We start from the raw sequence: 14,935 nt of genomic DNA on the forward strand, positions 1-14,935 counted from the left end.
AGTATATATTTATTAAATGTCACAATGCAAATAAGCAAATAAATTGAATGAATGAATGAATGAATGAATGAACAAAAAATTTTCTCAAGGAGTAATTTTATTTCTTTGGCTGTGAAATGTGCACCATACAGGTTCTTGTGAGTTTTGTGAATGTTGTTTTTCTCATTGGTGATAATGTGAGTTTGAAGCAGTAGTTCTTGAGTATGATCTGCATTATTGAGGCTGTGTGAGCTGCATTAGCTGCATCATTAGTGAAGAAGATTTTTATTGTTGAGGATCTGAATTAATCAAGTATAATCAATGTGAATCTTGCCATTAATATATCTATGTAATCTCCCATTATATTCTAAGGCCTCTGTGCAAAGGTGCCTACGTGGCAGACACATCTGGAAAAAATGAGGAGGGGGCTTTTTCCCCTGACCATAACAAAGTCTAGATGGTCTTTTCTCCCAAGAGAGAGATAGAATTACATACGCAAGTGAAATGTAGAATTGTATATATATGGCTTAATGTATAGAAGCCCGCCTTAAAACCATGTATAAATATCAAAGCCGAAAGACATTCAGGAAGCCTTTCTGCAGAGAGCTTCGGTTTTATTCCTGTTGAATAAAATCTATTCTTCTGGCATCAAAACTCCAAGTCTGCGTTACGTTCTTTGAGCCACGGCGGACGACACTACATTAGCATCAGGAGGGTCTGCTTTTACCTGCTCTGGAAGCGCACATGTTTCTGTGTTCAGTCATCAGTAATGCGTCTGTGATTGTGAAGGATCGTCCTTGTTTCCTTCTGCTCCGTCCCGCTGCGTTAAACCCCACGCCTAGATGGGAAAGCTGTGTTCATGCGCCGCATCTCATGGAAGATTAACGTGCTTGGCTTGTGTTTGTGATGGTGTAACGGCTCTTTGTAGTGCAGTGCACTGTCTAGTGTGTGTTTGCTGAGCGCGGTGGACACATGAGCACTAAACTTAATTGGAATATTTTGCCCTGAAGAGAAATTGGATTTATTTATTTACTTCAAGCAATTATATGCCATCTTGACCAAATTATTTGTGATGTTTTATTAGGACTGTGTTTTATAGAAAACTGCAGCGATGGCAGATTCATGCAGAAACACAACAGCATCAGAGATATGAGTGTATCATTAATCAGTAATCAATTGAGTGAACAAATTATTTGAGCAAATAATTCAAAGAATCACTCGTTTCATAGCTGAACAGATCAGCATGTTTAAATAAATCATTTGTGTGAATGACTCAAAGAATCACTCATTTCCTTATTGAACAGATCAGTGTGTTTAAGCAAATTGTTTGAGTGAATGATTCAGTAAATCACTCGGTTCATTACTGAATGGATCAGCGTGTTTGGAAGCTTTATTTTTAAGAGCTGGTGAGTCAGTTGTTTTACGGGTGAGTTTCTGTGTTTGCTCAGCACTGAAGAAGGGCCGTTTCTGGATCACTCCGGACCCGTACCACAACGACGACAACATCCAGATCGGCCGCGAGGTGAAGATCTCGTGTCAGGTGGAGGCCACCCCACCCGAGGAGCTGCAGTTCAGCTGGCTGAAGAACGGAAGGGCGCTACGCAGCTCTGAGCGCATGGTCATCACGCAGACCGACCCCGACATCTCACCCGCAACCACCAACCTCGACATCATCGACCTCAAGTTCACCGACTTCGGAACCTACACCTGTGTAGCAGCGCTCAGAGGAGGAGCCATCCCTGAGATCAGCATCGACGTCAACATCTCCTCCACCACTGGTGAGTCTCACACACACACACATACATACACACACTATACTTTTTTGCTTACATTTATTTATATAGCGCTTTTAACAATACAGATTGTGTTAAAGCAGCTTTACAGTATCAAATAGGAAAATAGTGTGTCGGTAATGCAAAAGCAATAGTAAGCACTCAATTTTCAGTTAAAGGCAGTTCATCATTGAATTCAGTGATTTCATCATCCATGTCAGTTCAGTTCTAATAGTATCTGTGCAATCAAGTTGACGATATCGCTGGAAATTAAGTGTCCCCAACTAAGCAAGCCAGAGGCGACAGCAGCAAGGAACCAAAACTCCATCGGTGACAGAATGGAGAAAAAAACCTTGTGAGAAACCAGGCTCAGTCAGGGGGGGCAGTTCTCCTCTGACCAGATGAACCAGCAGGTTGTTCCATGCTGCAGCAAAGTCAGATTGTGCAGAGGACTCATCTGGTTCCCGAGTTCTTGTCCCGATGGCCGTCTAGGAGACAAGGTCTTCACTGGGGATCTGTCCCTGGGGGTCATCTAGTTGTCCTGATCTCTGCTGACGTTCAGGGCTATAGAGGTCATCTCTGGGTCCTGATCCACCATCTGGGCTGGATACGGAGTGGATCGGGTGGCTACACTGACCTCGTAATAAGAAAGAAACAGATTAATATTAGTGTAGATGCCATTCTTCTTGCAATGTAACAAGTACATTGGGTCTTATGGGAAGCGTTCCCGGTTCCAGTTGATCTAATTAATGCAGCCTTACAATCCTTTAACGGATCTGAATATTAGAAATGTGTTAGTGTGTTATGTGTAAGCCAGGTTAAAGAGATGGGTCTTTAATCTAGATTTAAACTGACTGAGTGTGTCTGCCTCCCGAACAATGTTAGGTAGATTGTTCCAGAGTTTGGGTGCTAAATAGGAAAAGGATCTGCCGCCCGCAGTTGATTTTTATATTCTAGGTATTTTGAAATGGCCAGAGTTTTGAGAACGCAGCGGATGTGGAGGACTATATTGCAATAAGAGCTCGCTTAAGTACTGAGGTGTTAAACCATTCAGGGCTTTATAGGTAATTAGCAAGATTTTAAAATGTATAGAATGTTTGATAGGGAGCCAGTGCAGTGTTGACAGAACCGGGCTAATGTGGTCATACTTCCTGGTTCTAGTAAGACTTCTAGCTGCTGCATTTTGGACCAACTGGAGTTTGTTTATTAAGCATGCAGAACAACCACCCAATAAAGCACTGCAATAATCTAACCTTGAGGTCATGAACCCATGAATTAACGTTTCTGCATTTGACATTGAGAGCATAGGTCGCAATTTAAATGTATTTTTGAGATGGAAAAATGCAATTTTATAACTGCTAGAAATGTGGCTTTCAAAGGAAAGATTACTATCAAATAGCACACTTAGGTTCCTAACTGATGACGAAGAATTGACAGAGCAGCCATTAAGTGTTAGACAGCGTTCTAGAATATTACATGCAAAGGTTTTAGGTCCGATGATTAACACCTCTATTTTTTCAGAATTTAGCAGTAAGAAATTACTTTCACTGGGCCGCGAAGAAATATAGAGTATCATCAGCATAACAGTGAAAGCTAACACCATGTCTACTGATAATGTCTCCCAAGGGTAACATGTAAAGCGTGAAAAGTAACGGCCCTAGTACTGAGCCTTGAGGTACTCCATACTGCACTTGTGATCGATATGATACCTTCATTCACTGCCACGAATTGATGGCGGTCAGATAAGTACGATTTAAACCATGCTAATTCTCTTCCACTAATGCCAACTAAGTTTTCTAGTCTATTCAAAAGAATGTTGTGGTCGATAGTGTCGAACGACGATCGAACGATCCAGTAGCACTAATAGAGAGATTCAACCACGATCAGATGATAGAAGCAGGTAATTTGTGACTCTAATGAGAGCAGTCTCAGTACTATGATATGGTCTAAATCCTGACTGCAAATCCACACAGATACCATTTTTCTCTAAGAATGAATATAATTGTGAGGAGACAACCTTTTCTAGTATCTTTGACGAATGACGAATTAATAATAGTCAGAAGAGGATCTATGACTTCTGGAAGCACCTCTTTTAGTAGTTTAGATGGAATAGGGTCTAACATGCATGTTGTTGGTTTAGATGATTTAACAAGTTTAAACAATTCTTCCTCTCCTACAGTAGAGAATGAGTGGAATTGTACCTCAGGGCGTCTATAGTCCACTATCTGATGCGATACTGTAGCTGACAGCTGCATGGTTACAACTTTATCTCTAATAGTATTGATCTTGGAATTAAAGTAGTTCATAAAGTCATTACTGCTGTGCTGTTGGGAAATGTCAATGCCTGCTGTTGCTTTATTTTTTGTTAATTTAGCCACTGTATTGAATAAATAGCTGGGGTTATGTTTGTTTTCTTCTAAAAGAGATTAAAAGTAATCATATCTAGCAGTTTTTAATGCTTTTCTGTAGGATAGGGTACTTGCCTGCCATGCGATACGGAATACCTCTAGTTTTGTTTTCCTCCAGCTGCGCTCCATTTTCCAGGCTGCTCTCTTTAGGGCACGAATGTGCTCATTATACCACGGTGTCAAACTATTATCCTTATTCCTCTTTAAGCGTAAAGGAGCAACCATATCTAAAATTCTAGAAAAGAGAGAGTCCATAGTTTCTGTTACATCATCAAGTTTTTCTGAGCTATTGGATATGCTGAGGAATTGAGATAAATCAGGAAGATAACTTACTATACACTCACTCACACACACACACACACACACACACACACTCACACATTATACTCACACATGTTCGTTTTTTTGTGAAAAGTGGGGACATCCCATAGGCGTAATGGTTTTCATACTGTACTTACTGTATGTGCTATTGCCCTACACCAACCCTACACCTAAACCTACTCCTTACAGGAGACTGTGCATTTCAACTTTCCCCAAAAAAACCTCACTCTGTATGATTTATAAGCGTTTTGAAAAGTGGGGACATGGGTCAATGTCCTGAGATGTCACCTTCACCTTGTAATACCTGCCATACCTTTGTCATTATACACATCTATGTCCTGACTTTTCAAAAAAACGTGCACACACACACACACACACATACAAACACACACACACACATACAAACACACACACACACACACACACTGCACACACACACGTCTGGTTTGCTATCCTTGTGGGGACTCTCCATAGGCGTAATGCTTTTTCTACTGTACAGACCGTATATTCTATTGCCCTACACCAACCCTACACCTAAACCTACCCCTTACAGGAAACTTTCTGCATTTTTAGATTTTAAAAAAACTTCATTCTGTGTGATTTATTAGCTTGTTTACCCGTGGGGACCTCAATTTAGGTCCCCACCGTGACACGAGTCCCCATGAGTCTGTGTCCCCACCTGAATAGAAAAACAGGTACACTATACACTGTCTCTCTCACACACACACACACACACACAATACTCACAGATATACACACACACACTATACTCACACACACACACACACACACACACACTATACACATCACATTGTAAGTTTAAATTTATTTATTTTATTTAGTTGAATTGTATTATTTATATATATATATATATATATATATATATATATATTTGTTTGTTCATTCATTGTAGTTATTCATGACAAAATTACAATTTTATTCATTTAAAATTAAATTGGTTGATCTGTTTATAATAAAATGTAATTATTCATGTATTTCAAGTGTAAAATGCATATTTAAGTTAGTGCAGTTTGATCAGGTGTTATTTTCCCGTGTGGTTGGTGTGTAATCAGTCTCAGTCTCAGTTGATCAGTGAGTCCTGTGTGGTTTTTCATTATCATGCACTCATCTCAGATCATCGGATCGATCCTCAGTCATCAGGACCAACAGTGATTGTTAAACCTTCAGAAACCACAGCGAGAAGAAATCCTTTACTTGTAAAATTATATTCAGATTAATGATTGGGTTCAGAGTTTCAGTTCACTTCTTGCTCTGGTTTCAGAAACTCTCCAGAGCCGAATGTCCTAAAGCATTAGTAATTTATTATAATGTAATGTAATTTATGTATTTATAATTACAATTTTATTTAATTTTAATTAATTCACAATACATTAATTTATTTATTTATAATAGTGTTAACTTTTTATTGATTCATAATATTTTTTAATCATTTATTTTTTTTTCAAAATTAAATTTTTAATTATTTATTTGTTTAAAGTTGTTTTATATTTATTTATTTATTCATTTAGTCATTCATTCATTATAATAACACTTATTTACTTACAATTCAAATTATATTTTATATTGATTTGTTTATTTTCATTCATTTATAAAAACTATTCATTAATTATTTTTATATTTATTCAAAATTTTATTTTATATATATTTATATAATTATTTTATATAGTTTATTTATTGTATTTGTATTTATTTAAAATTTTACATTTATTTATTTATTCATTTATTTATCAATTCATTATTTATTTATTTTTATTAAAAACTATTATTTGTTTATTTTTGTTAATTTGTTCAAAAGTTATTTATTTATTTATTTACTTATTTATTTTTACATTTTTTGTATGACCACAAATGCTTACAGCATTAAATGAACAAGCTGGTAATGAATCGTCATGACTCAGAGAGTGAGCAGCATGATCTGAGAATATCAGAAAGCTGACCTTGACTTCAGGTGTGACTCTCATTCATTATGCTCTTCTTTAGCCGGTTGCAGTTAATTGCATTGATTAGCATCTCTCTGCATTAAACACTGACTCCTGCGTTGTTAGAAGAAGATAATCTTAGCGCTGTCCATCACAGCTGTGTGCTCGTTCCGTCATTAGTGCTTGGTTTGGAGGTGAATGTAAGTGTTCATCATAGTGTGCACTTATTGCCATCAGAGCGGAAAAACAAGAGTGTCGTTAACTCTGATCAAAGCCTCTATTTAATTATAGGCGCTGTAGTAGAGAGTCTCTTATATTAATGCATCTCAGCTTCTCTGAGAGCCGCACTGAGCTCAATTTATGTTCTTTTGTTGTGTTGCAGAACTATAGGAAGATGATGTGCTTTATATCTGTCTTTTTTAGTATTTTATTTATTTTTTTGGGGGGGATGCACAGTATATTGGTTTGCATATGAATTTTTGCATTGTTAGTCTGATTTAGGGCTGGCTGATATAGCAGATATTCGTCTTATCTTGTTCCTTTGGCCATTAAGACCACAGGACTAGTCGATGAGCTGAAAGTCTGGTGTTCAGAATCAAGATATTACATTTTTCTGAAAGATGATCTTGTTATAGGAACAGGAATTAAGAGGGAAAACTGAGTAAAATTTGTTTATACGTCTATATGGGTGCATCTTATTTAATTATTCATTCATAATCACTTTCTTTCTTTCTTTCTTTCTTTCTTTCTTTCAAAATATTATATTATTTATTTTATTTATGATTTAATGTTTATTTTATATTTATTTTATGATATAATGTATTTTATTTTATTTATTTAGAAATAATATATTTTATTTGTTTATAATGAATTCATTTTGTTGTATAATTAAATGTTGTTTGTTTATAATGTAATTTATAAATCTATTTTAAATATAATTTAATGTCTGTTTTGTGACATTTGTTTATAATATTATATATTTAAGTAATTTCTTTAAATAGAATTATGCATTAAAGTAATTTATTTATAATTAATTTGTTATGCATTCATTTATAATAGAGATGATTTATTCATTCATTTAATGTTCTAATTTTATTTTATTTTAGTTTTCTAAAGACCACAGCAGTGCTCAGTTTTGTGATGTTTGTTTCTAAATAATTATTTATTTATAAATTATTTTTATTTTATTTATTTATTCATTCATTCATTCATTCATTTATAAAAATAATTTATCATTTAATTTTTATTTTATATATATTTTTATTCATTTATAGTAGTATTGAGTTATTTATTTATTTGTTTGTTTGTTTATTTATTTAAGAAATAATAATTTATTGATTATTTAATTTTTATTTTATATTTATTTTTATTCATTTATAGTAGTTTTGATTTATTTGTTTGTTTGTTTGTTTATGCTTTCTAAGGGCCACAGCAGTAGGTCAGTTTTGTTTGGGTTCGGGTTCGGGATGAATCCGTGTCGTCGTCGTTGTTTCTGTGATCTGCTCTCAGGATCAGGAGCTTCTGAAGAACCCATTAGAGCTCCTAATAAAAGCGTTTAGAGGAGATTACGCCACACGTTTGCCAGGGATTCACGCTGTGGAGATGTTTGGAGTGAGAACGAGCCCAGATCATTCAGCGCTTGAGCCAAACACACCTCCTTCCTGCAGTCCATCTAATGAAATGCTGCCAGACTGACAGAGATCTGGACATTACTGGACGAATCAGCTCCGCTCTGGCAAAGCAACACTACTTTATTTATACAGCACATTTCATACACAATTATGATTAAAAGTGCTTTACAAAAAAAAGTACATCTATTAACATTTTGTATTTATTTATCATTTTATTTTTATTTTATATTAGTTTATTTATTTCATTTATAATATAATTTATGTATTTAATCATGTATTCATTCATTTTATATTATTTTTATTTTATAATTATTTTTATTTTATAATTATTTGTTAATTTTCATTTATTCATTCATTTCTTATTTATTTTTTATTTAAAGTTTTCTTTAAATAAATAAATAGGTCAGTTTAAGCCAATAAGAAAAGTCAACAAACAAATAAATTAATATTTTTAAAAATGAATGAAAGTTTAAAAAGAATATAAATAAATACAGTAAATAATAAATAAAATAAAAAGTAATACAAATCAATTAAGGTTAAATTTTTATTAAAAATGAATTATGTCTTTTATCAAGTCATGTATTCCTTTATTCCTTCATTATTATTATTGTTGTTATTATTATTATTATTATTATTATAATTATTTAATTTCTGCAAGTTTGGTCATCCATAACAAATGCAAACAAATAAATAAATAAATAAATTTAAAATGCAATTAAAAACAAATAAGAAGAAAAGAGAAGAATAAATAAGATGATGTATTATATTACAGACTGACACATTTTAGTATCACTGATATACATTTGTAATTGAATTTAGAATTTTGACATTTTGGTTTTTTCATATTACTAATTATTTTTTAAATATATGTAACATTTTATATTTTCTGTTTTCGCTTTAATTTGAGTTAACCAAGTAATTTTTTATTTTTGTTATATTTCAAGTTGAACTAAACAAAATAAGAAATGTTGCCTTTGCAACTGGCTGAAATAAAATAAGTTTGTTTTTTATATTTTATTTTATTTTATTTCAGTTATTGTTTATTTCAAGTCAAACAATTTTATAATAGTTTCAGATTTAGTTATGACCCTGCTCGTAATTTTTCCTCTTCTTACACAAACCAGTGTTTTTCTCGCTCATTAGCCGCTAGATTCGCTTCTTTAGTTGAAGCAGAGCAGTTAATGATTTATTCAGGAGGCGTGTGCCGAGATTTTCTCCTCCGATAGCAGAAGGATTAAATACTGACGAAACGCGCGGGCCTTAAACACAATCGATCTTCATTCTGCTCGCGCGTTAATGAAGCCGTAGCGCAAGAGAGAGAGAGCTGGACGCTTCTATCTACCGCTGAGCAATTAATCTTTGCATTAGTCGTTTCATTGAAATGTGCTGTGATAATGAGGACTCGGAGAGGACGGCCAGAGCGGCTCAGATAGCGGCCTTCAATCAACCTCACGCTTGCCTCGTCCTTTAGCGCGACTCCTGGCTTTATCACAGCGCCAAATCCCAACGATTAGTTCTCTCTGCTTTCACTTTCACTTAATTTATCTGCTGCTGTGAAACAAAGGAAGCTCTTAATGATCCGGAGCTTGTGAGATGTTGTTTGTCCATCATGCCATAAATGAGCATCTTATCTAGAGCCGAGCCTCATGATTTACTCCAAGAATTCAAATTTGATGATCAGGTTTGTAGAAATGTGTCTCTGCATCAGTGTCTCAGCAATGGATGCTCTGCAGTGAATGGGTGCCGTCAGAATGAGAGTCTGATAAAAACATCACAATAATCCACAGCACTCCAGTCCATCAGTTAACATCTGGAGAAGACAAAAGCTGAGACAAATCCAGCATTAAGACGTTTTTAACTCAAATACGAGTTCATAATTCTAGTTAACAAAAAATGTTCTCTTAATTTTTTTTAATGAGAATGTTTTCTTAATGTTCCCATTCAGTTGTGAAAACGTTCAAATTATATTTTCAAAACATGCAGTTTTTAAAATGTTTTAAAAATCAGATAAATCTTGGTTATGCAAATGTCAAGGAAACGTATCATTGTATCATTTTTCAAACTTTACATGGAAACGTTACTTTTGAATGTTCTCTGAAATTTTTCTCATTTCTCTCATTCAAAATGCTTCAGAAAAAGCCGTTCCATGAACAATGTTAAAATAATATTTTTGTGTTAACATTTTGAGAACATTATTTAAAAACAAAAAACAAATGCCTTTGAACGAACGTTTCATCAATGTTACTGGAGGAACGTTTGTTCATAACGTTGAAAGAACCTTGTCAGAACGTTCTGAGAACATTCCCTGTTAGCTGATGATCCATAATAACGAAAAAGTGTTCTGGTCTGAATCAGGAGAGAAATCTGCACAGAATTATGCGGCTGGATGTTGATGTGAGAGACGACAGGAGATGCACTTTTTCACTGGAGGAAGAGTTATTATGGATTATATACTCATATTTTAGTTAAAAACATCTTTTGTCTTCTCCAGATGTTAACTGATGGACTGGAGTGCTGTGGATTATTGTGATGTTTTTATCAGACTCTCATTCTGACGGCACCCATTCACTGCAGAGCATCCATTGCTGAGACACTGATGCAGAGACACATTTCTACAAACCTGATGAAGAAACAAACTCATCCTGATCTCAGATGAACTGAGGATGAGGATATTTAATTTTTTGGGTTGAACTATTCTATAAGAGTGTGGTTTTATGTAACGCGAGGATTGATGGACTGTGTTCATGAAGGTGTGAAGGAGGTTTGGAGGGCCGTTCGTTCTGTCTGTGGTTTTATCATCTTTTAGTTTTTTGACGACAGGATCCTGTATCACAATTACCCAGCATTACTATCTCTGTGTGTCCTCATGTTTTCTCATTGAGCTCTAGCAGATGCTTTACGCTGTAAATAACCCTGAGTATTCCCGGCTTCTGCTCTGAGAGGATCCAGGATCAGGGATTGGGGTGTAATGGGACAGATTCAATCCTAGAAGGATCAGATAGTTTCAGCAAAAACACCTGAAGGACCCAATCGGAAAACAGTCACATCTGGGTGAATCTAAATATGCCAACATTCCCGTTACATTCATTCAATTCTTTATTTATTTAAACAATATATTATAGTATTTTTATTTATTTTTTATATTAGTTATTTTGGCATTTTTATGGCAATTACATGGTGAAACATTTTATTCCAAATACCCAAACATTTATTTATTTATTTATTTGTTCGTTCATTCATTTTAGTCTGTTTTACAAATAATTTATTACAGTATTTTTATTTACATATATATTTTTTATATTAGTTTTTTTTTCAGTTACATTAATTAATTTATTTACTTACTTATTTACTTGTTCGTTCATTCATTGTTTAAAAAACCTTAAATTACAGTATTTTTTATGTTAATATAGGTAAGAAATTATATTACATTAATGATGAAAGTCAATAATTGTACAATTATGGAAAAAATAAGATGTTTTGGCACATAAAAGCAAAAAAACAAGAAGTAGTATATAATATTGCACAGAAAGGAAATGAAGGCTGTTTTTAGGGACATTAGGCATATTTTTAATTCTTAGATTATTGCACATTATTACAGTATCTATAATAATATTTAGTTGTCATGATGTGCTTGAGTTTTCTAATGTTCACATGTTTTGAGGTGTGTGTGAAATGTCTTGATGTTTGAACTCGTATGTGAATCTCTGAGCGCTGGCTGTGATGGGCTGATGTGTTGCCATGGCGATGCAGACGTGATGTCATTTCCCTCGTCTGCTCCTTTATTTATTTATTTCTTTTTGTCTGGTCAGACGCGTCGAGGCTTCAGTTCTGAGCGCGGTGCTTTTATCTCCTCACGAACACTGACAGCTGAAGGATTTCTGCAGTTTACTGTGTTTATACCGATAGAAACTATAGTACAAAAGACAGCGGAAGACAATTTAATTCCCTTCAGCTGAGCCTCAGAAACACTGTCTCTGTGTCTGAGCACATCTGCAGAGTTTGCAAGCTCGAAAAGACCTGGACTAGTAAGTAAACAACATCATGAGAAAATAAAAGGAACTAAAATAAAATATTAAAAACAAAACTTATTTTATTTCGCCTAGTTAATATATATATATATATTTTTTTTAACTCATTGGAAATTAAATAAAAATGACTCAAATTAAACGTTACAAAGTAAACTTAACAAAAAAATATTTTCATTATTAGAGATACAATACAAAAATTTAAATAAAATATAAAAACTTGTTTTATTTGAATTCTTTTTATTTTAAGTAGTTGTCAAAGCAACACAAAAATATTTATCATTATTTGAAATAAATAAAAGTAAAATATAAAATACTTAAACTTATTTTAATTCAATTAGTTGCAATATAACATTTTCATTATTTGAAATAAAATACAAGATAAACTAAAACAAAATATAAAAAAGCTTAAACTTTTTTTTCAGCTAGTTGCCAAGGCAACATAAAATATTTGTATTATTTAAAAAAAAATAAAATAAAACATAAAAAGCTTAAACTTATTTTATTTCAGCTATTTCTATCAGCCTTTTTTATTTCAGTTATTTCAACATAAAAATGTTTTTAATTAAATAAAATAAAAAATAAAATAAAAAATGAAATGAAACATAAAAAGCTTAAACTTGTTTTATTTCAGCTAGTTGCCAAGGCAACATAAAAATATTTGTATTATTTGAAATAAAATTTAACTAAAATATTTAAAGAAAAAATGTAAAAAAAATTTAATTTAATTAAAATTTAATTAAAAAAAAATATTTCGCCCTCCATATAAGCATCACTTGTTCAGTCAGAAGGTCTTTGCATAGTAACCAGAGACATTCATGTCGTAAATTATAAAACAATGCATTTGTGAGTTGTGGTCTTTTTAATGTAAGCACTGTTGGGGAATTGTTTAAGGCATTAAGTGACGTTACTGCTGGTATTTCTGATGCTGTTTGTTGGACTTGTTTTCCATCCTTTGCTCATTTGGTTTTCCATCCCGAATCCAGCCGTGTTTCGCTGACAAACACACGCTCACGCATTGACCGTCCTGCGCGGCCCCGTCTGCTGCCTTTCTAGAGCCCCGTATCAGTCCCTCCTCTGTTTTTCTCTTTCTTAGTTCCTCCGAACCTGACCGTGCCGCGGGGCAAGTCTCCTCTGGCGGCGCGGGAGGGCGAGACGGTGGAGCTGGAGTGCCTTGTTTCAGGGAAACCCAAGCCCATCATCCTGTGGTCTCGGGCGGATAAGGAGGTGCCGATGCCAGACGGCAGCATGCAGACGGAGAGCTACGACGGTGTTCTGCGCATCGTCAACGTGTCGCGCGAGATGAGCGGTTCCTACCGCTGCCAGACCAGCCAGTTCAACGGCTTCAACGTCAAGCCCAGAGAAGCTGTGATCGAGCTCATCGTGCGCTGTAAGTGCCTCTCAACGCCTGTAACACAACCAGTGTTCATTAAATCAAACCCTTCTCGGCAAAATCAAGTCATTTTAAAATGAAAATTCTAAACGACTCTTGAAACAAGATACATTTACAAGAAAAAAGATATAAATAAATTAAATATATATATATATATATATATATATATATATATATATATGTGTGTGTGTGTGTGACCCTGGAGCTCAAAAGCAGTCATAAGCAGCACAGGTATGTTTGAAGCAATAGCCAACAATATATTGTATGGGTATCCATTTTTCTTTTACGCCAAAAATCATTAGGATATTAAGTAAAGATCACGTTCCATGAAGATAGTTTGTAAATTTCCTACTGTAAATATATAAAAACTTAATTTTTGATTAGTAACATGCATTGCTAAGAAATTAATTTGGAAAACTTTAATAACTTTTTTACACACACATTTGATATTTTCTATAAATATATATTTTTGGCCATTTCGTTATATATTTTAAAAATAAAATATATTTTTAAAACGATGTTAAAATTTATTTTGCCCTCCACATGTGAACATACCCATATGGCAAAAATATATATTTTTTAAATGTATTTCAAAATATACAAAAAAAAAAAAAAACAGGTCAGACCAACTGTGAACATACCCATACACCAAAAAATATATATATTTTAGATTTGTTTTCATTTTCAATATATTTAATTTTTTTAAAATATATATCAAAATATACAAAAATATATTTACTAAAATATGTTCAAAATATCTTTATTTGAATATGTTTTCTATGAATATATTTTTGGCCATTTTGTTATTTTTAAAAATGTATTTAAAAAAAAAAATAATATATTTTTAAAAGGATGTAAAAATACATTTTGCCCTCTGTGTGAACATACCCATATGGCAAAAATATATATTTTTAAAATATATTTTAAAATATACAAAAAAAAAAACAGGTCAAAAATAGTTTTACCAAAATACATTTTAAAAATATTATTTGTAAAAAATATATATATATAAATGTATTTTTGTGAATTGTTTTATATTTTTAAAATATAGTTTAAAAATATAAATGTATATTTATATTTCTAAAAATACTAAAATATATTTATGTAAAAATATATATTCTCTTTCAATATATTTTATTTTCAATATATATATATTTTAAAGCCTTTGAAAATATTTTTCCTTCATATATTTTCATTTGAATAAAAACTTAATTTGTTGTCCATAGCATATGTAAATATAACCATACGCTAGAAACATATATGTTTACATATATTTCAAAATATACAAAAAAAAAATCAAGCTCAAAATGCTTTGCTAAAATATGTTTTAATATATATTTTTAGCGGGCAGATTTACTGTGTTTTTGTGCTGTCAACATGGTAAAACCTTTTTAAAAAATGTCATTTCTAAATATAATCAATAAATAGATACAACACATGCATTTACACATTCAGAACACAAACTT

At 33.0% G+C, this 14,935-nt stretch overlaps 1 protein-coding gene across 1 annotated transcript in view; it reads left to right on the plus strand.

Annotated features, from left to right (window-relative positions):
- LOC131526565 (MAM domain-containing glycosylphosphatidylinositol anchor protein 2-like) overlaps window positions 1–14,935 on the plus strand; it is a 184,429-nt gene that overhangs the window by 118,142 nt on the left and 51,352 nt on the right. The window contains 2 exon segments of the mRNA XM_058754901.1: window positions 1,428–1,757; window positions 13,173–13,466. Coding sequence (XP_058610884.1) covers window positions 1,428–1,757; window positions 13,173–13,466 — 624 coding nt within the window.

Source organism: Onychostoma macrolepis, chromosome 20, assembly GCF_012432095.1.
Source record: "Onychostoma macrolepis isolate SWU-2019 chromosome 20, ASM1243209v1, whole genome shotgun sequence".
Taxonomy (NCBI): domain Eukaryota; kingdom Metazoa; phylum Chordata; class Actinopteri; order Cypriniformes; family Cyprinidae; genus Onychostoma; species Onychostoma macrolepis.